The sequence below is a fragment of the Epinephelus moara genome, chromosome 11, assembly GCF_006386435.1.
Source record: "Epinephelus moara isolate mb chromosome 11, YSFRI_EMoa_1.0, whole genome shotgun sequence".
Classification (NCBI taxonomy): Eukaryota; Metazoa; Chordata; class Actinopteri; order Perciformes; family Serranidae; genus Epinephelus; species Epinephelus moara.
Window position 1 is genome coordinate 34,740,663 of NC_065516.1, and position 25,442 is coordinate 34,766,104.

The 25,442-nt window shown below is 42.1% G+C and overlaps 1 protein-coding gene across 1 annotated transcript in view; it reads right to left on the minus strand.

The window, feature by feature from the left end:
• Positions 1–603: 603 nt before the first annotated feature.
• reck (reversion-inducing-cysteine-rich protein with kazal motifs) overlaps positions 604–25,442 on the minus strand; it is a 101,708-nt gene continuing 76,869 nt past the window's right edge. Inside the window, exons 20-21 of the mRNA XM_050056071.1 lie at positions 23,639–23,806; positions 604–7,530 (exon numbers count right to left, since the gene is read on the minus strand). Coding sequence (XP_049912028.1) covers positions 7,309–7,530; positions 23,639–23,806 — 390 coding nt within the window. The 3' untranslated portion in view covers positions 604–7,308. The remainder of the gene's footprint in view (positions 7,531–23,638; positions 23,807–25,442) is intronic.

The following is a 25,442-nucleotide window of genomic DNA, read 5'->3' on the forward strand; positions in this document are numbered from 1 at the left end:
GCTGATGCAATGAGTTTATAATTCTGTCTGATATGAGGCAGGTTCATTTTGGAAAGAGAAACTACATGGCGTTTGTATTCCTGTATCATCCTTTTACGTGCTGTAACTCTGATTCAACCTGAAACGATGTGCAGCAGAGACTGAGCTCACACCTGATTGTTTTCATCATTGATCATTCACTTCAGGTGCTCGTTTGAGAAAGTGTGTGTGTGTGTGTGTGAGAGCAAGAGAGGACATGACTCCCAGGTTGTACTTGTATCTCAGTGGATCAAAGATTAATGCCTCGGTCCTCGAATGCACTTTGATTTCACAGACCTTATTTTTTGGAAAGTTTTGAGCAGCAACTTTTTGAAAGTCAGGGCAGCTCTCAGTGCTCGTTGCCTTCAGGCCGCTCCGCCAATACATTAGTGACTGACTGATATTGTCTGCTGATGCGTTAGAGGCTTCAACAATTCATCTAATTAAAAAGTCAAATCCCAGCATTAAGTTTGGAGTAGTGAGGCTACATGTTTGAAATGAAAGAGTAAATGTTGAGTTGAGCTTGTGTCAAAATGTCTCGCAGCAGTTTGTGATGAAACACAACAAAAACACTGTCTTGGTTGTGGTATTGCTTTTTTATATTTCATGAAATATGCATTCTTCCAATTCTTTTTTTACAAACACAGTGAGAACGCAGAGAAGAGAACACTCAGTGAGCCACAGAGAATTTGGTAAGACGAATTGAACATGGTGTCACCGAGAAACACAGCGTGAGTGACAATAGTCCCGGTGTTATTACAGAGACCATCTCAGCTGATTGGTCCGACTCCTCCAGCCGGCCTGAGGGTTTATTTGCTCAGGACAGCTGACTTAGCTGACATTAGTTACACTCCATAACACTGCATTTGCATCATAGGGCAAGACAGGAGAAATGAGCTTTCTGCTAAAAATACTGTCGGCTTCCAGAGGGCTGCAGAGCTGGCTGTGAAACACCAACAAAACATATCTTAACATATGAATAGTTTAACATTTTGGTAAATTTGCTTATTAGATTTCTTTCTGAGAGCAGGATGAGAAGATGGATATCAGTCTTGTGTGTTAAATATGAAGCTAATGAGAGAGCTCATGTAGCTGAGCTTAGCACAAAGACTGGTAGCAGGGGGAAACAGCTAGCCTAGCTCTGTCCAAAGTTCACCCACTAACACCTCTAAAGCTGACACGTACTCATTCCCAGGGCATCAAATACTGTTCTCGTCACCCTTACGCCTCTTTATGAGATCCACCGCGCTTTTCACTAACTCCAATGTAAACCCATCAGCAGCAAAGCTTGAGCAACTGACGAAGAGTAAAGAGCGAGAAAGTCTTCAAACAACACAAGACTTTCACCCAGTTCGTATCCTGCGTGAAACTAAAAGTCTACGTTATTTTAACATAATGTTGTGTCACTTACGTACCTATGTCTCATGTGAAACCAGAAGTCAGTGTTTTGATGCAATGCTACGCAATTTACGTAAAGTTGTTGCACTTTCAGTACGTTTACATGCGAAGTTAAGTCGAGCTACGGTTAAAGCTCGACTAGGACATTTAATCGGACTACTGTCCTTGTCCCAGTATACAAGCACGCGAGGGGAATCCATTTATTGAGCCAAGTATGTGCGACTCCTCTACGATAGGTGGAGATATGCCCCCTTTCAGCTGTTAGTATTGGACCTTTTTCCTGTTGACCTATTACGTCACAGACCAAACAATGGACAAACAAGTTAGCTACGGTTAGCTAGTGATGGCCAAATGAAGCGTCATGAAGCATTTTCTTTATTTTCTGAGCCCACTAGATGGCGCTTTTTGTTCAAAAAAAGGTTGAAAGCACACTGAATTGCCATTCTTTGAGCATCTCTCTTTAAATCATGAACGCCATCTAGTGGGCTCAGAAAATAAACAAAAAGATTCATGAGGCTTCATTTGGCCATCACTATGGTTAGCTAGCAGCTAACTGGTACCATGGTGGACAACTTCACAGCTCTGTATGTAGATTTCTCCATGTTGTTACCGGCTTCTTCTTCTCTTACACATTTAATGCTATTGGACTTCCGGGTCAAAGCCCGGGGCGGAAACTGTGGAGCATGCTCAGAGCGCCTCGGCCAGTTTGGGTCTGATTGACTGGATACATGCAGGAATTCAGCTCCCAATGGCATTATCTGGGTGTTAGTCCGATTTTGAGAAATTTGATTTAGTACGATTTCAGTCAGTCTAACATGTTTACATGGATTTTAAATGTCCGGTTTTAGTTGGAAACAATTTATCAATTTTCTGTGATGTCATGTAAACATACTGACGTCACATTACAGATGTTTCACAACACTACCCACATGTTACAATGCGTTTCAGCTGTGCGTTACTGAGATACCCTGAAGGGCGCCCTGTGCGTTGCTATGAGACACGGAGGGGCGTGAGAAAAAAAAAAAGCTCACTTTGCCTGGATCATGTAACATCAGCTTCAGCCTGACTTTTCTGAGTCGTTTCAGATGATGTAATTAGCATGATATCATAGAGGCCATCTTAAAGCCATCCAACACATATTCAACACCATTTTGCAGGATTGTCATCTTCACAGAAGCTAGCTGGAAACATGAAAAAAAAGTTTTGAAAGCAACTGATGAATCTAATATTAGTTAGCTCAGGTCTTTACTTTTTCCCAAAATGCTGAACTATTCATTACTTTGGAGGAAAGAACTTCAGTCTTTACAACTTCTGCTGAGTTTGAATAGGTGAACTCTTTTTTTCTAACGTGGCAATAAATCAAATTAAACACTGCAGACATGTATTAAGTTCATGTTGGCTCCAGAGGACATAAACACAACAACCATATTCATAATAATAATAATAACAATAATAATAATAATACAAATAATAATAATGATAGTTTGAGGAGCCGTGGTGAAGGTTCTCCGCTACAGAGCTGCCTAGCACAGTAATACTGTTAGAGACAGGGACACGTTGTGCTGTACAGGCAGACAGACAAACACATAGAGATGGGACAACACACACACACACACACACACACACACACACACACACACACACGCACGCACGCATGCACACACACACTAATACATTCTGGAGTAAAAACACTTCATAATTGTCATCATGCAATAAAGAATAACAGCTATTTGCTTAAAAACATGGCACATAGGTGATCATTATTTCAATCCGTTACACATCAAATATAGAGACATTTCTTAACAAATATAAAGTTATTGCATTTTCATTATTACTTCATATAAGACACTATATGCAAGGCATACTGTGGAAATCTTCTCTACCCAAAGTGGATTGTGGGTAGTGACTATGTGATTGTCCTTTTTGTTATTTAATGGCTTCTAGTTCATATTTACAGACAGGAAGCATCCCTTTAATGCCTTTCAGAGCTACTGGCCTCACACAAAGGGAGCTGTGGTCGGGGTCTTTCTGATGGGGCGCTTCCTGGTAGCAAATGTCCTTTGATAGCGAAGGAATGACACGCCTTACTTTGCCTCTGATTGGCTTACCCTGACCCTAACCAATTCCATTCTTCTTGCCAAGACCAATCCAACCAATGAAGGCAACAAGTACTAGCCAATCATGGCAGAGTAGGGCGGGTCATTCGTTTGCTGTCCTAGGATCTGCAAATTTGCGTCCTGGTAGCACTTTATTAGTGGTTCCTCTAATGTTGTGTTCACACCGGGTGCGAATAAAACAATTTGCAAAAGTGAATTACATGTAAAGACGCTCATTCCCCCTGGACGACGCAACGGACTTGACGAGAATGACACAAAATAAGTGAATTAAGCGGAATTTCACGTCATATGCTTATTCACGAGAGCTGAAAAATCTTAACTTTGGCAACCAATTTGCGCCACAATAACCAATCAGTGTTGAGATCCTCCGGAGACGTATGATGCCGAGGATGTACCAGCAGAAGTTCATTCATCGATTCAGCGATTTCACGCCCACATGATGCAGGTTATTTGCCCGTATGAAGCAAGTCAACACAAAATATTTAGCGTTCAAACTTGCGCGAGTAACGCAACCTGAAAATTCGCATCGCGTTTGGTGTAAACACAACATAACACACACTACATGGGAACACGTTGACACCGGAATATCGCTGCAACCCTAGCTTGAAACAAAGACAGCATAATATTCCAACAAATATGAAAAAATACGATGAATTGGGGGTAATAACCCTGATGATGTCACAGTGATGTCATCAGGGTTATCCCAGCAGTTAAAACTTGATGAAGGTGTTGGCATTTATTGGACAATAAGAACCTAATAAAACGTCTATCAAATGAATTATGGGGATTCTAGGATCCAATACTATGAACTAAAAGTTACAATATCCCGTGTTGACCATTCTTTGCAAGACTTTATGAAGGTGCAACACTAGAATGGTGAAGTACACCCTGAAGTACAAATCAGGAACTTAGCATTCCTGTCGACCATTTTCCAAAGCATACAGTCAGATTTTAAATGGTTTCCTCCAGACAGCTATTGGCTTCAGCTCATTTCACAACACTGTAAAAACAACTTGTAGAGTTGTAAAAGGGGAGATGGGTGATCCATCACAGCGATCGCTTTAATTTTGTCTTAAAGTTAAATGATCTTGTGTTACTCAGCTCCAATCAGGGACTAGAACTATCAGTCTCAATCTTAATCATGCAACAACAAGCAAACTCACTTTCTTTTCGTAATGTCAGTTCTTGTCTACTGGGTGTGATTTTTCTGACAATGTGCTGGAGCTCATTCCAGCTTTTGAAGCATCACTGAATGCACCACTGGGCAGAGGTTTGAGTTACGGCCCTTATTAGCAGCTGCATTACTGTGTGATGATGACCAAAGGGGGATTAACTGTAGATGGATACTGGTTGACTGACTATATGAAGCAGCGTTTATGTCTCAGGGTCTAATTTTCCTACTGATCAACATGAAATTATTGTTATTATATATTTTAAAATCTATTTGACTCATTTACTGATCATTTATTGGTGGTCCTGTGGTTCCTGCTTCTCAAATGTAAGGATTTGCCTTTGGTTTTTGGACAGTAAGTTGGACAAAATGTAACACGTGAAGGCCTTATCGTGTGTTAGGATGGTCCTTTTGTTGTGGCTTGTGGCATTATCAGCCTGTTCACACCTGGTATTAACACGTGTCTTGTGTGACCCGATCACTAGTGATGGCCAAATGAAGCCTCAATTCAGTGTGCTTTCAACCTTTTGTTGAACAAAGAGTGCCATCTAGTGGGCTCGGAAAATAAAGAAAATGCTTCATGAAGCTTCATTTGGCCATCACTACTGATCACAAGTGGGCAGCGCTAAATACAAGTGTTAACGACCACCACGATATTTTGTGATCTGATCACTTAAAACTACTTGCAACTACTACTCTCATATCCTCCTGAGACCCTGTGTCCTCATATGAGGACATCACATTTTGGGTTTAATTGACCTTGTACTTCATTCTACTGAACTCAGACCTGTTGTCCTCATTTGTGGAAACTTTTTTGTGCCATCTAGTGGTAGAATGAACACAATACACTAATCCATGTAAAAACAAGATGGCAGCCATCCCTGCCAAGTCAGTCTTGAGCAGATCCTGACACCAAAGTGGAGAAGGTCCAAGACCTGGTCACATTTTATGGCTGCAACTTGTTTAGTTATGATTAATAATGTTTGTAGTTTGATATGGCAACAAATTTGACCAATTTTAGCAAGAGTAACAAGATATGACTCTGTGTAAGTATTCGTTTAAAGACATTAGGACTTCAGCATTGTTCCGTTTGAGGAAGTTGGGACTTACTTATCGTTGACGATGTTTAGTTTTACCAGATCTTGCTGATCCCAAATAGCTAGGAGACATTAAAAATGCATACCAAACAAAAGTTCGGGTCTCAGGAGGATATACTTCGAAAGTGCCACAGAGTAGCATATTTAGTATTATTCTTGTAGAATTTAGCTTTAAATTTAACAAACTTAATTATATCCCTGATTATACTTTGGTTACCAAAGTCTTTACATGTTCCTTCTCACACCAAAGTTACGCCTTTGCTAACATGGTTGCGAAATAAGCTGAAAAGGAGGAAATCCATGATGTTATACTTTGAAAAATGCTCAGCAGAAATACACGACTTGAGTTATCGGGCTACGGAGCAGAACAACACTGGTATATTGTCATAGAATTAATGACACAGTTGCTCCATTAAGCATTTTTCCCTTTATACTTTCTGCATTCATGCATTTATAATACTAACTTATAATATATGAACGCTACTTTATGAAAATCAGACAAAGTGTTACCAGGACTGTTTTGGAAGGAAAGCTTGGTGTCATCAGGTAAGACTGACATCTAACCCCGACCACCACGTCAGAACCTGGGCTCCCTTAATATTTCCACTTTTTGATTGACTCCGTAACTTTGTTTGGTCAGTAGTTACAACCGACTTTGGAGGCTGGATTAGTTTCATCTGAGCTGGCTCAGTCCATGAGCATGGCACTAATACTGCTGAGGTTAGAGGTTCAAACACGAGGTCCATATACACCTCACATGTATATACAGTACAACATGCACTGCGGTACAGACTGTGCATTCTCATTTAGCGGAGGCTTTAAAAGTGTCACATGAACGCTGACCAGACTCCATCTGATACACACTGAAGTCTGGATTGAGTGACACCAATCTGTGTGTGAGTGGGTGTGAAAGTGTGTGTGGCCGAGGGAATTTTGGGTAATTTGTCAGACAGATGTGCTGCCAGACAGGGATGTTTTGTCCTCGTCTATTGAAATCCAATCGGACACACACACATGCACAAACACACACACACACACATATAAACCCACACATAAAGCCTCGGCGCAAGGCAGAGTGAGTCATGAAATTTACATTCCCACTCAACAGCTTTGAGAGGAGAGCTCGCTGCTAGGGCTAATGGATAAACACTGCTGGTATGAAGTCAAATGCTTCTTAAAGGTCTCACACACATACACACACACACACATTCACACACTTAAGCACACTTCACTGGAGGGAAACCCAGTGAGTAACTCTTCCACTTAATAACACTGTTCATACAAAAGCTTTCCAGAATAATAGCTTTTCCACCGCCTTGATTGTTTGGCACGCAGGTGAGTCAATAGGAATGATTGTCGAAAAAAGGCGTCGCTGCTGCTTCTTCCTGCTCCGTGACCACCGGACACACTCACCTCATGACATCCCCAACATCCCAGGAAGAGAGGCGCGGGTACTTTGGAACACTCAAGAGTTAGTGAGAGAGATGCTGGAGGGGGTTATAAGCACTTAGACCTGGTGGAGGACAGGGGCTGCAGCGATGACGAGGCCCAGGAGGAAGCACAGGCCCGGGGGCAGAGGTGAAGGCGCAGTGCCCCCGGACGAGCGGATGGAGGAGGTCTTGATCTCGGACACGAGGAATGCAGAGAGGGGGACGTGGGAGACCAGCGTGGGGCTGGCGTAGTTGATGAGGGAATCAATCTTCTCAGCCTCCTTACTGCAGGCTTCGATCTGGAAAAAAACAAGAGCGCACGATCAACACTCTGATTTCCCAGCTCCTCCATCTGAGTCAGCACGGGAGCACTGCCAGCATCTCATTGTATCGATCTTTTTTTATTAGTTTTTAAATGCACTTTGGTTTTATTACAAAATGGATGTCAGCAAATCACTGTCCTCCACCTATTCTGATGTATGAATTACAACAGCTGCATGTTGGTTCTAGCGTGAACATGAATAACATGAATAACAGTCATATCTTTGAACAATATCAATCAGGATTCAGGACCCAGCGTAGCACAGAAACAGCTCTTTTTAAGGTTAGTGATTTACCGATCGCCACTGACTCCGGGGCTTACACAGTTTTAATTCTGCTCGATCTGAGTTTAGCCTTTGATTCAGTACACCTCAGTATCCTTATAAACTGTCTTTATTACTATGTTGGAGTTAGGGACAGTGCTCTTGCCTCGTTTCCCTCCTGTCTCTCTGAAAGATCTTTAATGAGAGAATATTCCTCACCCCCAGCCCCCCTCTCTTGAGGTGTTCCCCAGGGGTCAATTCTGGGTCCTCTCCTGTTTTCAATTTCTGTTCTAGTCTGCATATGAAATTGATGAACACATGATCAACAACATTCATGGAGGTGAAAATGAACTTTATGCATGGTTAGTTCACTTTCATTTTTGTGGACTGCATTGTTAGGGTAGCTGATAATAACAGTACAGCTCAGTAGCTGTTTCCTTACTGTAAAATGCCAGTGTGGACACATCTTAAGCAAATTCCACCGACCTTGGCCGTGTCGTCCATAATAAATGACTGATTGATTGAAACAGAGTACACCAAGGTAGAATGTGCGCCTTTGGGAGTTCAAACTTTGAATGTTGGCGTAAATAATAAATATTAATACCTTATTACTAAGGTAACGTAACGTCACACACACATTATGTTTTCCTACATTGTTAAATAACTAATTGACTTTTGATTTCTCACGGGACACAGACAGCGGTCTCCTGGATGAAAGCCCTGTGTTTGTTTGACCCATCCACTCCCTCTAGCCCTGAGCAAACTTTGTCCCTCTTTTCACTTCGTTCCCTGACTATCGCTTTTGCTCCCGTCATAATTACTACGGCCACCAGGGGTCATTGCCTAACAAAAACCGTAAGTATGGGTTGTAATTTCTGCTTGTACAAAACAATATTTGTGGTTGTACTTTGGAGGACAGTCTCCTGCTGGTGAGTACAAAGTGCACTCATACAGACACATATTAGCTCCCATTGCCTCCTGAATGAAAGAGGCAAAGTAAAACCACTGCTGGTCATTTGGACTGCACTTGCCTGGATGTGGACTTTTACTTGAAACAGAAGACGTGCTGTGACTGGTGACGGAAGGCAGAATTTAAGTTGGTATAACTCTGGTGAACCGGTGGAAAGCTGTTCTGTGCTTCATTATTCACTTTCAGGGTTGTTGGTTTTGCTTTGGCTCTAAAAAGCTTTGATTGAGGAACAAACTATCGGTGCAGTGAGCTCAGATGTGATTTGAAACATAGAAACTTTGTGTTGGCACAGCCTCCATCAACCCAAGGATGAATACTACTTTACTTTACAAACAAGCTGAAGAAGCTGTTGCTTAGTAACAGCTAAAACTAAAATTGCTAATAAGCTTCTCTTAACCACTGAGACTCTTGTTTGTTTTGTGTTTCTTCATATTTATCCTTGTCTTTTTTCCCAGCAGCTGATTGTCTGTCTAAATCCAATTCACTCTGCTTCTTGAAATATCTGTGCTTTTATTTTTCAGATGTGCACAAATATTTTTCAGGACTGAAGGTTCCTTGTGGCAGTCTTGCAAGAACTACATTTTTTCATCAAGTGTCATTATTGTTCTTTAAAAACTCAAATCAGTTTCTTGGACTCTTAATTTGATGCATCTGTTTTGCTGGAAAAATCTTCTTCACTAAGTTGTTCTCTTACTCAGCTGCAGCTACAAGTTTTTTGGAAGCCTTTCTGACTTAGCACCATGAATTTTTAAGAATAAAACTATAAATGATACATTGTAAAAAAGGTAGTCCTACAGGTTTGGCTCATTATTGCTGCGGCCTTGAAAGAGTGAAGCTTGAGAAGAGCTGCAGATTAAAAATGAAGGCGGACAAGATGGCTGGAGAGGAATGTGGAGATATTTTTTTTTCCTCCTAACCGATACAAAAATATAGCCCTAGAAAACAGACTGTACCAGAGTATTTGAATAACTTTCATATTCAGGCAGCATATACACAGCGGAGAGCAAACCTGTGGAGGCACAAACAATCCAAACTCACTGGAACACTAAGCAGCCCTTCTATTATATGCAGGGTTTATTCCCAAAATGTTTTCAGCTACATTACCACAATGATTAAGGCAATGTAGCTGAAAACATCCAGGGGAATAAACCCAGCATATGGTAGGAGTGTTGTTTACACAGAGCATGAACCGACTCCGTCAGCCTTTATTTATTATTAAACAGTGATGCATGTTCTATGTTTTTCATGTTCAAAGCCTGCCTGGTATTAACATGAAATGTGCATCTACTTATCCATCTGGATAAAGGAAAACACAGTCGTGATCAAAGAGAACACTTATTAATACCAGGGGTGAATGCAAATGTCTGTGGATCAGATGTCAGTTTTCAGATACTGGATCCAGACACAGATCGCGTGTTAATACCAGGTGTAAATGAGACCTGAAGTACAGCTGAAGGAGACATATTACTTTTATTTTTGGGGTTTTCTTCTGGAAAATATTTACATGCTTTAATAAATCTAGAGTGGTAGACTTTTACATATTAGAGAACAGCCCTCTCATTTGGTGCTGGGTGTCTGTGGAGGCGAGGTGGATAGTAGGTTTGGTGTGACATCTGATGCGGGTGCTGTGCTGGACCGTCATGGTGGAGAGGGAATTCAGCTCTTGATTTACCAGTTCATCTACGTCCCAGCCCTCACCTGTAGTCATGAGCTTTAAGATAAGATACACCTTTATTGATCCCATAATTGAGAAATTCCAGGGGAGTGACCAAAGCAATGAGATCGCAGATACAAGGAGCCAAAATGAGTTTCCCCCCTGGGGTGGCAGGGCTCAGACTTAAGGCCTTGACACACCAAGCCGACCTTCAGCGGTCGGTCAATGTTTGGCTTTCGGTGGGCATCTGTTGCCGTAGATGGTGCAGTGTGTCCAGCACTGTTGCCCCTCGTCAGCCCCCATCGGACCCCGCTTTTTTTTTTTTTTAACCTATTCAGCATGTTGAAGCAGCGTTGGCAGAGCCTGTCTGTGAATAAAATCACTCTGATTGGCAGTTAACTCTGCGCATGAGAACAGAAACAGAAGTGAGGAAAGTAAACAATGACCTAAAGTCAAGATGGAGTGAGACCAAAACAGACTTAGTACGTAAGTTAACATTAACTTTCTTAGCTATTGAGCTCTTTAGCAAAAATGTGTTATGATAGTTTGTGCTATTGTTCACTGGTGCACGGGTAATATGCTCTCTTCTTTCAACATTGGATTGTGTTGTTAATGTGCTAACTAGCGTCAAGACAGTCTTCTGGTTTCCCTTTTTTAAATGACAATTTGAGACTATCGCTGTCTGTTGGTATAGATAGTTATTTCCTCTCATGCTGAATGTTTGTGGTGTATTCATGTGCAATGGTGATGTCAGGCAATACAGCAGGGGGTCTTTGTCGCCGCTAGCTCTCTGGATTTGGTGTATCTGGGCCTTTAGAGATAGGGTGAGGACTCAGACATCCGGAGGGAGCTCAGAGTGTTGCCGCTGCTCCCTTGTGTTGACAGAGGTGACATCTGATCAGGATACCTACTGAGCGCCTTCCTTTAGAGGTGTTCCAGGCACGTCCAACTGTTAGGAGGCAACAGGGTCATCTAAGAACACGCTGGAGGGATTATATATCTCATCTGGCCTGGGAACACCTTGGGATCCACCAGTAGGAGCAGGACAGTGTTGCTGGGGACAGGGGAGGACGTGAAGATGTGTCCAAAATTTGACGAAATTTCCTCCAGGCATTTTTGAGAAATTACAAGAATGGGACGGACAGACAGATGGATGAACAACCAAAAAAAACTCTGGTCACAGCTGGCACCGAGCTACGCAGAGGCATAAAAACACGACACCTCTCTTTTTCCTATTGCTGCAGCACCTGTATTCACCTTCTGTCAGAGACTCTCTGTTTCAGCACCTGTCTCTTTAAGGCACCCTCCCAAAAAGCCTCGAGGACAAAAAGACACAAAGTCTCTTTTTTTTGCACATTAATTAGCAGCCTGAATTTGCATATGCGATCTCGGCACCTAAGCACTTTGTGTTTTCAGCGTTCAGCACTGTCTTCATTTGAACTGATTTTACATTTGTTCGTCTTTGTTACCTGTCTAGATTGTTGCATTATGTAACTGTGTATATTTTTATGATGAATGTGTTTGTATACTTGGCTGCAACCAAATTTCTACTGGTGGTATAATAAAGTTTGACTTGACTTGACATGCTGTTGCTTCCACAGGGCCGGGGCCAAGAAACATTGCTGTGTTCCGCGCTGTAATAGTGCCACCAAACCATTTTTTAAAGCCCAAACAGTTCTTTTACTGACCATAACCAACTGTTTTTTGTCCCTAAACCTTTTCACATATTAACCACAGTGTTGTTAAAACATAGAAAATAAAGTTAAACATATATGCTACATAATAATGTGCAAATTTAACGGATCAGTGGTTTGCAGAAATGTACAATTTGTTCTGAAGATTTCTTTGTCTTTAATTCACTGGCTGTGATGGAGGGGTAACATCCTTCCATTTTAATAGAAATGAGTGTCTAGCTAATGGAGAGAAAAGGTGATGGCCTTCTGTAAGTGAGCAGGGAGACTGGAATCAGCTGTAACTGAGACTATACCAAAAATAGCAATTGTAGGAGAAGGCACAATATTACAGCTATAAGTCTTGAAAATAGTGTCAAACAAGGATGAGCAGAAAGGGGCAAGTTTTAGACAAGATCAAACCTTACTACAATCAGTGGAATTCACTCTTGACAGCAGCGTCAGGATCTCCAACGTCTACTGAGGATAAATGTTTTGATTCACCTAGAAATTATACGACAAGGTGCTCTTTTCAAGTGCAAATCTTGTCTCACTTTGGTTAATTAGAATAACCGCCCCAGTGGGTGTATGCCTCCGTACAACAGTCAAGTTTAATTTACAGCACTTCCATGTCAGTGAAAACATGGAGGCTTCACACACAGAAGATCGATACAGTCAGCACAGTGTCAAGATTAGAGTCACCAATTCAGCATCTGACCAAATGTCTCCCCTTCTGTTCCTGAGATATGATGTTAAGTAACGGCCAGAAAAGTGATTTATGCAGAACATGATGATGTCACAGTGAAGTTGGCATTTGACTTTTTGGATATAAAATGTCATCACTTCATTATTTTATCCTGTCAGACATTTGTGTGAAGTTTGGTCATAATAAAGATAAGAGTTATGGCTAAACACATGTTTTGTGAGGTCACACTGACCTTGATATTTGACCTTCAACCACCAAATTTTTTATCAGATTATTCTAGAGTTCAAGTGGATGTTTGTGTCAAATCTGAAGAAATTCCCTGAAGGTGTTGTGAAGATATCCTGTCCACCAGAATGAGATGAATGCAAGGTCACAGTGACCTATGACCACCAAAATCGAATCAATTCATTGTTGAGTCCGAGTGAATATTTGTGACAAATACAACAGAAGTCTCTCAGTGTATTCTTGAGATATCATGTTCACAAGAATGAGATGGACATAGTTACAGTGACCGTGACAGTTGACCTTCAACCACCAAAATCTTATCAGTTTATCACTGAGTCCAAGTGGCTGTTTTTGCCAAATTTGAAGAAATTCCCTCAAGGCGTTCGCAAGATATCACGTTCACAAGAATGAGATGGATGTAGGGTCACAATGCCCTTGATATCTGACCACCAAAATGTAATAAAAAAAAAATCATTAAGGCCAAGAGGACGTTCGTGCCAAATTTAAAGAAATTCACTCAAGGTATTCGTGAGATATCATGAGAATGGGACATACGTACGTATGTACATACAGACAGATAGATGACGGACCAAGACATTCTCACTCCGACCTCGTCACATACCAGCGTTTGGTCATGGACTTTCCATGTCGAGATTCGACGGCAAAGGTACCCTGGGTGCGTTTGTTGTTGACGTTCTGGAACATCATGTCAACTGCATTAACTGTTTTTCAAAATACACTTCCATTTTCACAGGAAATGTACAGTTTGCATACAGTCTCTTTCAAAATGAAAGCACTACGTTGCTACAACACAGCGAATTTAATTTTTTTTTCCTGCCCCAACAAACGCACATGGTTGGGTTTAGAAAAGAAGAACAGGATTTGGCATAACAATCGGTTGCAGTTGGACCCATCCATCAGATCTTACACCGTTCGTTGTTGTCCCGCCACGTTTCCCCCTAACGTTACCAGGCGCCATTAAACACGATAATGGCAACCAGCCTTCTATCAGGCTGACTTGAAAGGACTGCGTTTTTCATCAGTGTCTAACGCCAAAAGCCACTGACCAAGCACTGGATTTCGATGACTTCAGAGTAAGATGAGGTTGGACTGACAACCCAAAAAACATAATACCTCTGATTATAGCTGTTGCCGGGCGGAGGCATAGAAAACACTACAGTAAAGTCTGAACAGTACTGAACCAAAATGAGATCACAGTTAAGACAAACCCTGAGTAGTTTGTTGTAATTTTACAGTGTCACGAATGCTAAATAAATCTGGTTTTATTTGCTCCCTTTGCTTCGTCAGGAAGTCGGTTTGTATTTAATGACACTTAAAATCGTCACTGAGAGGTAACGCCATGAGCTGGACAGGAAGAACCTCACAGCCATTCATTTCTTCATCACTGAGGTTATTTCTAAAGGTCTTAAAGGCACATTGAGACCCTTTTTCAACATCACTTACCTCTTCAAAAACACAGCTGCTATAATGTCAGAATGCTTCTTGCTTTATTCACCGGGACAGAAAGACCTTGAGCTAAAAAAAAGGCAGGAGTGCTAACAAACACTGAAAAATCTGTGCCGTCACACCTGTACCTTCCTCCCACAAGCTCCGGTGTTTCCTGCAACCATCATATGCTATACTTAGCTGATTTCACAGTGTCTTTAGAAATGAATGACTGATGTAACCTTGGTGAAATATTCCCTCTGCAAGAAGGTTGTCAGAATTATGTATTCTGCTGTTGTTTCTGCTGCCTGTAAATGATGATGTCGATAGTTTTGAGGGGTTGGCTCTACTGGGTGTTATTCTGAAAAGTGCCAAAGCAGCCAGGCTGAACTGATGCAGTCTGATATTTACTTTGTTCAAGCAGAACTTTGAGACGCTCTTGTGTAAACAGTGAAAACTATTCTAATCATCCTCCTCTTCAACTCAAAGAGATGCACGTACACTCAGCAAACTCTCTCTTCTCACTCTTTGTCTTTCTTCGTTACTTCGTTACTGTCTTTCTTTTCCATCCTCTGATTCTTCCACCACACAGTATCAGTGTATCTGCAGCTTTTGTATGAAGAATGTTCAGTGCTTTTGGGCATGAACTGATTCTGGTCTAAGATTAGATTAGATTGCTACCAGCAGCAGCATTTAAACACCAGCCTGAAGACATCTCAGCTCCAGATAGAGAGCAGCTGTACTGTGTTTTTAACCCACTTACTGGATGGCACACATAAACCTCTTCCCATTAGAATAACCTAACATGATCCCCTTTCATGACTTGAGGGGACAATGAGTTTTTATGTCATTTAAAATTACAATTAATTAGGAGATCTTATCTCAGAGGCCATAGACGTGCATAAAAAGCTTGAATAAAAGCAGAGTGATGCGGTCTCAGCAGACTGCTGTGCCTTTCTTCTGGTGACGGCAACTCTGCAACCCTTATAAGCTACTGCAGGGTTAGCGAGTTAGCGTGCTAACAAGGTTGTCTATGCTAATGAGCAAACTTGCCAATAGATGAGAATATTAGCGAGCTAGCATGCTAACTAGGTTGTCTATGCTAATGAGCAAACTTGCCAATAGACGAGAATATTAGCGAGCTAGCTTGCTAACAAGGTTGTCTATGCTAATGAGCAAACATGCCAATAGATGAGAATATTAGCGAGCTAGCTTGCTAAGTAGGTTGTCTATGTTAATGAGCAAACTTGCCAATAGATGAGAATATTAGCGAGCTAGCTTGCTAAGTAGGTTGTCTATGTTAATGAGCAAACTTGCCAATAGATGAGAATATTAGCGAGCTAGCTTGCTAACAAGGTTGTCTATGCTAATGAGCAAACATGCCAATAGATGAGAATATTAGCGAGCTAGCTTGCTAAGTAGGTATACTATGCTGAAAATTAAGCTGTTCTAACAAAGAGTGAGGATGATAGACTTTTTCAATTGCAAATTCCTGCAATAAACACATTTTCCCTCCTTTTTTCCATGGTGATCCTGGATAGATTTGGTTAGGTCTATCCTGGACCATCATCATCATCATCATCATCATCATCACATTGATTCTGGATGATCACCACGGTAATGGTGGTCCTGAAATAACCTGAACAAAATGTGCAGGATAAAGATGACGCCGATGGTCCCAGACTATAACACCAGCACTGCAATCTTGCAAAAAGCCTATTAAAAAAATTAAAATAATTAAATAAAAAAAAACAAAAAACAAACGCTTTGAACAACAATCACATAAACAGCCCGTGAAACCCTGACAGGACTGATCAGAGGAACTGCAGCTTTTAGCACTGCCACGCTGGCTTCATTTTTCAGCCTTGGAGGTTGCCACTTGGTAATAACACTCAGGCTTACTGAAGAACACTCATTCTGAAGCACCAGGTGTGTGATGTGGATGGTGCACTGATTCAACTTTTGTGGCATTGTCATCTGGAACCACAGTGCTTCAACACTGAGAGGTGGTTGAATCTGTTCACTCTTGCTGACAATAGAAAGGGCTGGATGAGTCATTACAGTGTGATGGTTGGTCTTAAGCAGGAGTGTTAGTCGCTTTTACGTATGACAGTCATGCTGGGTTGGACCTGAGGCACTTGCCATAACAGTTATAGAGCAGAAGTTGAATGCTGCCACATTAAGATTCAGGCTGCAGCAGCAGAAGGTGTAAAGAGATAAATGCACGTCTGATACCACCTTCTTAAGAGCACTTTAATGAACTTATCACTTCATTATCATCTCCCATGCACAAAGGAAATTAAACTGTTTTAATAAAAAAGGAAACAGCAATAACGAGCCAATTCTAAGCTGTTAATGAGATCACATCAGTCTACTAAGTTTTTTTACCTCTTAAAAGAAGGTCACACACTGCCAGACTTTACACAGTACTTCACAGTTGCACACTCTCACAAGATGCTGATGGAGCACTGCAAACCTCCGTCAAACTGATGCTGATGACTGAATATGACTTTATTTTTAGGATTTTAGTCAAGGATGAATTGTGCAAAATGTGAGGGTGCTTTCACACCTGCCCTGTTTAGTTCGGTTCAATCAAACTCAAGTTTGTTTGCCCCCTCAGTGTGGTCCGTTTGGGCAGGTGTGAACACAGCAGTCTCACTAAGGTGCGCACCAAAACAACCAGACCGAGACCTTCTTGAAGAGGTGGTCTCAGTCCGGTTCCAAAGGAACTCTGGTGCGGTTGGTTTGTGGTGAGAACGTGTTCCGACCTGGATGTGAAGCAACTGCAGTCACATGACACATTGTTTGGGTTAAACATGAGCATGTTACAGTCCTGGAGGATTATTAATGTGCACCTCCTCCTGTACTGCCTTAATATGCACATTCAGCACATCCAATGCATCAAAACATTGTTTTCTAGTTGGAGCCGCGCCTCGTTTTCAAACTGTATGGTTTGACTAAAATGAACAATGACAGCAATATAGTCCACGATGAGCAGCGCTAAAATCAACCTGCGTAGTTGTCCCTCCATTGTGACATTAGAAAGTGTCACATTTATCTTGCAAGTGTACTCTTCTTCAACGTTTGCTTTACTTCCTGGATTTTTCCCACATGGAAATTCTGACCAATCAAGAGCAGCTTTCTCACACAAGGCATTTGATCTGGTCCTCTTGTAAATGCTGCCGTGAGAACACGAACCAACTCTAGGCAATTATACAACTTTGGAACAACATGAGTCCCTGATTCAGACCAAAGGAGACCACTCTAGGGCTGACAGCAGCCTGAATCACAGTAATGACCATGGAGTTTTAGATTATTGAAGATAATATTGTTACTATGGTGCTAAGTTTTGATAAAATGTCATTAAATTTTACAGCTTTGCATGTGGTAAATAGAGTTAAAGGTCCCATATTGTGAAAAGTTTCACGTCTTTTTAAAAATAAAGGGGGTGTAGGTGCTATATAAACACTGTGAAAGTATCAAAACGCTCCGTCCACAGTGTCTGTGCCTTTAAACGAGCCGTCGTTGTGCTTGTGACGTCACAAGTATACTTATAGATAGTGATGGCCAAATGAAGCCTCATGAAGCGTTTTCTTTATTTTCTGAGCCCACTAGATGGCGCTCATGGTTTAAAGAGAGAGGCTCAAAGAATGGCAATTCAGTGTGCTTTCAACCTTTTGTTGAACAGAAAGCGCCATCTAGTGGGCTCATAAAATAAAGAAAATGCTTCATGAAGCTTCATTTGGCCATCACTACTTATAGACCGTTTGAAACAAACATTCCAAATGGGTCCTGGCAATGTAATTCCAGTAAAACGGTCTATACACTGCATCATGAGCTGTGTCTTAATTCAGGGGCTGCACCCTTCGAGGGTTGCATTTGAAGACCGGTTGGCGGACCAAGGCTGTCCCATTTCGAAGGCTCCCTCAAATGTGGCCGGTGACGATTATATATTAAGTTAACTTACAGTGTTGAAGAAAGAGTCTTTATGACAAGAGCTCAATCTTGCAGCCTTTGCCGGTACTTAACTGAAGACACAACGTACAAATTTCACATACCACAACAATGAGACGATCCCGTAGAGCAGTTCACCGAACACTCTTATGTTCCTCCTCAGATAAACATCATACCTAACTTTCCGTGTGTGTGGGTGTGATTTCCTGCTGTTTCCAGAGCTTGCGCTTATTTTATCTTAATACTTTACCACATCTTGTTTCTGGCAATGACATCTGTTTCCCATCACAATGTTTCACCATCACAATGTTTGCAAGGTCACCTTGTTCTAAGACTTCTACCCAGAGTGAGACCTTAGTAAAGATGTTTTGCTTCTGACTTGACCTTAAGGGTCAAGTATTTCTAGACCTTTTCGCCACCGCAGCAGTTGCTAACTAGCTAACGGTTAACTGTTGTTGACATTACGATTAGCTAAAGGCACACAGCTTAAACAATCTTAATTTAATAAGTTTACCTGAAAACGGTCCATCAGCCTGAAATCTATCAAACAGCGGTGTCTCTGCCCGTGAATCATCTCCTCAAGATTGACATCAAAGTCAAAGTTAATCATTAAAGTTAATCTCTGGGTCCATGATTTAGGGCTAACTAACTTGCTAGCTTACTCCTTCTTTCGTGAAGTGCAGCTGGTTGCTAGGAACACCAACGGGTCAGGGCGAGAACAACTGGTGATGCAACTAGGAAATCCTCCGCAGACCAGACTGCCCCATTTCAGAGACCATTCAGCTTGGCTGATGCTGTCTTCAAGGACGTGGCCGACGTCGACCGCGAAGGCTGCGTCCTTCAAAGGCTGCAGCCCCTGAACTGAGACACAGCTATAAAGTTTGTTTACAATAACTTCTGGGTAGAAAATCCTCGTGTCACGAACATAAAATCAAACAGCACTGAGCAAACACCGCCACAGTTAGTCAGGTTTTAGCCACCTAGGAAAGGCCCACCGACAAAAAATCCATATCAGCTGAAGTGTAGGCTATATTTCAAATATTGTCATGGCTTTACGTCGCCATCAGACAGCCTTTTCCTTCGAGGAACTGAAGCTGTTATATCAAAGCCACCAGACTCCACTAACATAAACCATAATTTATTTAAGCAGAACACTGAGTTTCTGTTCTGTGGTCTGTGATCTCTAAAATGTTTCCACATGTTAGGCGGGTGCCCAGGGTTCACCTGTGCACCAAATATAATTCAGCTTAATTAAACAGGTGTTTGATAGTTCGGTGCATTGTGGGCACTTGACAAGCAATACTTGCTTTTACTACTGACAATATCTGATTTCTCTTGTGTAAGAAATAACTACATATCAGTCATAAACAGTGGGGGATGTGTTACGACTGTTCTACATGATTTCTATATGTGTTTTAAACATGTACCGTCTGCAGTAAACAATCCTGACAATAAAATAATGCAAATGAAGTGCAAAAAGAGAGTTGACTGAAGGAGACAGATGTGTCCTCCCCCTCAGTTTTCCACTGTAATCACATTGAGCATAAATATTTATGTCCAGAAGGAGAGATGTGGGTAATTAGCAGAGCTAAATACAGCAGTGTGTTTATAATGTGTAGGTGTGAAAAGAAACGGGACGACTGAAAGAGCTCCTTTTGTCACGACAATACTGAGCAACCTGGAAAAATACAAACATATATATCAAAAACAATGAACATTTATGATAACGATGTATCTATGGGAGCACACAGAGAGGTCGAGGGTCCTGGTGAAGTAATTAAAAACGACAGTGTCATGTGACCTCATGTAACCGTTTTGGTCATCCAGCACTAGCTAAAATTTGTGTAACATATCAAACATTATTAATCATAAATAAACAAGTTTCAACCATTAAATGTGATCAAGTTTTGTACCTTGTCAACTTGATTCGGGGTCAGCTGCAGAGTAACTTGGCAGAGATGGCTGCCATCTTGTTTTTACATAGTGAATTGTGGTCTTACTAAACAAAAAAAGTGTCCACGAACAAGGACGACACGTCTAAGTTGAGCAGAATGAAGTATAAGGTCCAGTAAACCAAACTGTCATGTCATCATATGAGGACACAGGGTCTCAGGAGAATTTAAAATATATCCAGCTTCATCCTTTATTGTCTAACAGTTATTAAAAACAGTATCATCCATCTTTTATATGAGTCCTGTTTGCTTTTAATTTATCTCAATGTGACATTTCCACCAAAATAACTCTCATTATGAATGCATTCAGTGATGTGCCATTATGCTCTCAATGCTGCTTTACAAACTACCAAAGAAAAGATTAACAAAATGTGTCCTGACAGTAGTGATGGTCAAATGAAGCCTCATTTTATGAGCCCACTAGATGGCGCTTTTTGTTCAACAAAAGGTTGAAAGTACACTGAATTGCCATTCTTTGAGTCTCTCTCTTTAAACCATGAGCGCCATCTGGTGGGCTCAGAAAATAAAGAAAATGCTTCATGAGGCTTCATTTGGCCATCACTACCTGACGGATCTGCTATCTGTGACAGATGTAAGTTCGCAAAGGGTACTCAAGGTCATATTTTCTGGTCTTGTCCTAAGATTGTTCCGTCTCCTGGTATTGTAACCTTTGACCTGCTAATCGCCCTGTTTGGTTGTTCTGAAGCTTCTCTTGATCTGCTGCATACTGAACAGGAGTCCCTGGTCGGCATGTTATGCCTGGTTCACACTACCCGACATTTTTGTCTGTTCCAACAGTCACTATGTCAGATTACGCGATTGTGGAGTCATGATATCGTGCCATGACTTGGCCGACAGACATGACACACTACACCATGGTCCACGCCAATCATCTTCGGTCGTCTTTCACGACATGTGTGATGTCATCGAGTTATTCTTGTCCTATTTTTATTACTATCACTATAATCTCAGTCACTGTGTCTGTTCACGTGTCAGCTGAAATGTTGTTGTACTAACGTAAAAAGCGCCACTAGTAGGGTTGGGTCGGTATGAGAAAAACAAAACAAAACGGTCTCGTTTTTGTAAAAAAACGCATCAAGTCAGTAATACCGGCTTTTTGCCACTTGGGGGCGCAACTGACTCATTTAAAATAAAAAACGACCTTAGGACAACAGAGTGACAGTAACAAGTTGTTTCTTTTATTCCTTACAAATAAATTTTGCAGCTTACTCAATCAGTGCAAACAAGGGTTGCCTCCTTCGTCTGGCTCAAAGCCAAAGTGTTGCCATAGTGGCGCATTCCTTGATTTCGTCGAGACTAAATTGTCCGCCATTATCGACTCCCCGTCACTATTAAACAAACTCCAGGCTACAGTAGAGGCGCATGCGCACTCGCACCTCCTAGCTCAGTCCCCGCCCCACCCCCCTCTCTCTCCTGCTTGCTGTGCGCTTGGTGAAGAGGCAGACACAGGTGCTCACAGACTCGAGCGTACTATAAGCAGAGCGGACTCCGTGTAAAAATGTCCGTGAAAAATCCCTGCGATGTGAAAAATACATGCCAAACAGTCTTTTGTGTGACACTGGTGCGCGGAGCGGAGTCCGTGCGGCCGTGCTTTGCGCGCACAGGGCTTGCGGACGTCCACTTTTACCGGGCGGACGTTCTGCCCGAGTATGCGGTCCGGTCAGTCTCAAAAAAAAAAAAGAAAAAACCTGGTCCAAGACGGAGTACCGAACTGAATCGGTATTACCAAGAACCGACCCAACCCTAGCCACTAGGTGGCAGGAGCTACATCTGAAGTACCGTAAGCAAATATACAAGTCACTGAATCCTCCACAAGTTCCTGCAAATATTTCAAAATAAAAGCATATTTAGAAAATGAAGGGATTCTCTCAGCTGAAGTTATAAGGGGCTTTTAATTTGAAACAGAAACAGGAAGTGTTGAGTTTGAAATGACGGCACGATGCATTAACTTTATCAAGGCAAACGGAAGCGGATAAAAAGTAAAAATATATAAATATGGAGGGAATAATAAATAACGGACCGTTTATAATGTGGTCTGTTTCACATGAAGCTGGTAGCCTCTGCAGCTGTGCTGAGTAAATTTTCTTACTTTATATCCTCCATTATGAAGAAACAACATTCTTTGCTAGCTTGATGCTAATGGCAGTACTCAGCGGGTTGATAAAGTGCCTCTGCTGTTTCCTTTTTACTCTTTGTGCTAACGTCCCTACAGGGAATATCTAAAGGGATGGGCTGTTGTTGTCCTACAGTTTCCACGGCAGCAGATTGCTCTGTGTTCCTATTGGTCAAAGTGACGGCTGTGACGGGAGAAGTCGTGAACAAAAAAAAAGAAAATCAAACATGCTAGACTTTATGTCAGGATGTCGTGAGGCGTCCCAGACGTGGCGTTGGTTGTCGTCTACTATGACACACTACATGAGATGAAACAATGGATTATCCGAGCCGACACCGTATGACGCTGTGTCGGGCTGATATCGTGTAGTGTGAACTCGGCATTAGTAGCAAAGAGGATGATTTTTAGGAATAGAAGCCGACCAGTGCTCCTTGTTTCCCCAGATGGCTCAAGAAACTAGTCTTGGGTAGAGTGAGTTGAGAGAGTTTGTATGATAAATTTGAGAGTATTTGGGGCCCAATAATTAGGCACCTTATTTCACCATCAATTAGCTGTGAGTCACAATGTTTTGTGAGTCTTAGTCATTTTTCCTTTCTGTTTATGTAACAGGCTGAACGTATTTATCTCTGTCAAGTCTGGCTTTTTTTGGGGGGTTGCTGGGTCGAGTGTGTTTGTTAGTCTGTTTCTATATGTCATTTGTTTTAGATGAAGATTAAAAATATCTGAGCAGGAGGAGAAGAGTGCTCAAAGAAAAGTGATAAAAACTGCAGCACACATTTCAGTCCTTGATGATCATCAGTGGTGCTGACATGTGCCTCACAGACAGACCAGGTGTGATGAATCAGTCAGCTGGTGCCACTAATTAGACGAGAGCAGCTCTGAGGAGCAGAGGCCTGACTCCCAAATCACAATGATCTGTTTAATGAGTATTATCGGATCACAACATCCTCAAATACCAATGTGTGATGGCAGAACATATACACGTGCATCAACGACACAACCATGCACAAAAAGTAAAAAAAAAAAAAAGATATTTATTTCTTCTGCCATCCTCTTGAAAATAGACATGGCAGACTGAATCTACTGTGTGTGTGTGTGTGTGTGTGTGTTACCTGCAGTGGGGTCGGCTGCTGGGTCGGCTGCTGGTCCACCGGAGCGATGAGGACCACCAGCTCGTGGTCGATGCTCAGGTAGCCGAAGACGTCGCACTGTGGCACCGAGACGTGAAGCCGCAGGATCTGCAAGACGTCGTGGACCGTGACGGGCTGGTTCTTATTCAGCTGCACCCAGGGGTCAGAGGTCAAACAGAGGGGGAGAGATCAGACATTGTTCCGTGAATGTTGCTGTACAGCTCTGGAGTGAAACTTGAGGGAAGTTTTAAGATGTCAGTAAAATGAAAGAAAATGCTGCATGTTGATTGCAGAATAAACGTCGACCAAGGAACAAAGTTCTGTTCTTTAAACTACCATGCAGCCATGAATTAAAGTATGGAACGATACTGATTAATTCTTTCCCACGTAAAAAGAAACACTGAACAGGGGTAGGAAGCAGATCTACTCTTTAACATCATCATCCACCTGAATATAACTGCGTCTGAGTTATGAAACAGATACCACGTGACCTGATCCACTCTCTTGTTGCACACATGTCCCGCCGCCACATTTTCTTCACTGCTTCTTAGTCAAACAACTCTCTAAATGCGAAAAGACGCAAACAATCAAACCCGTTATGAAAGCTTTAATGATGGACACAAGTTTCTGAGTCTGTGGGCAAACTTGAGGTCATCTTTATTTTTAGATGTGCCACAAAAAACTGGACTCAGTCATAGTTTCCACATCTGTGTGTCTACGAGGGTCCGCTTTGGTTCATGTGGCGTAAATGCCGTCATCCATCTACGAGGGTCTGCACAGATGCTATATGCAGACGTCCCAGGCCCCGCAAAGTTTGCTGAGCTATGAAGCCAATTTTCATAGTGGCTGACAGTGGAATTACAACTTCCACGTTCGTCATGTGGTCTATAAAGACTTTTCCCCACAGACTTACATTGTGAGAGAGACATCTGTAAATCAGTGAAGACATGTTTTGAGCGTCACAACCTCTGCGAAATGACTCGTTTCACCATCAGGATTTGATCCATTTGTTACGATAATAATTGGGAAGTCTTGAAGAACAGTACGATTTAATCATTTCACCTCCATTCAAGTTACCGGAGTGCGAAACTAGAAACAGCCGGCTTATCCGACAGAAGTCTCTAGTCCATCTCCTTTGTGGGCCCGACGATGTAGAAGCAGCACCAATCACGTGCTGCTTCTACATCGTTGGGCCCACAAAGGAGATGGACTAGAGACAACATTAGTGATGGCCAAATGAAGCCTCATGAAGCATTTTCTTTATTTTCTGAGCCCACTAGATGGCGATTTGAACCATTTTGGCTTTATGTGCCACAGAGCGACTTTCACTGAAAACGAGGCTGCCTCCCACACTGTATCCTGTTCTCTTGAGACATCCATGGGTCGTCCGCCTGCAGCCCATTTGTTGTGGTGGTGTAGAGTTCATGCATAGCAAGTGCGACATCTGCGCATGCTGCAGTTTAAATCACTGCTGCAGACGCCTCACCACGGCGAAGCTAGTTTTAAAGCTATAGTGCGTAACTTCTGTCGCCTCCCAGCGGATAATGCGTTATTACAACTAATAAGCCGGCGGCACTTCCATGTACACACAGTAACACTCGCCACACACCGTGTACACAGAGTAACACTTGCCTTTGTGGTAGGATCCACTTCTGAGCCGTGTCTCGGCCGCTTCTCCGCCATGTTGCTTTCTCTTTCTACCTGCGCTCTACCTCTTGCTATAACACTCTCCGCTCTTCCTCCCCCTCCCTTCTTGTTGTGAGGAAGCATTTCCTGTGTGCCAGCG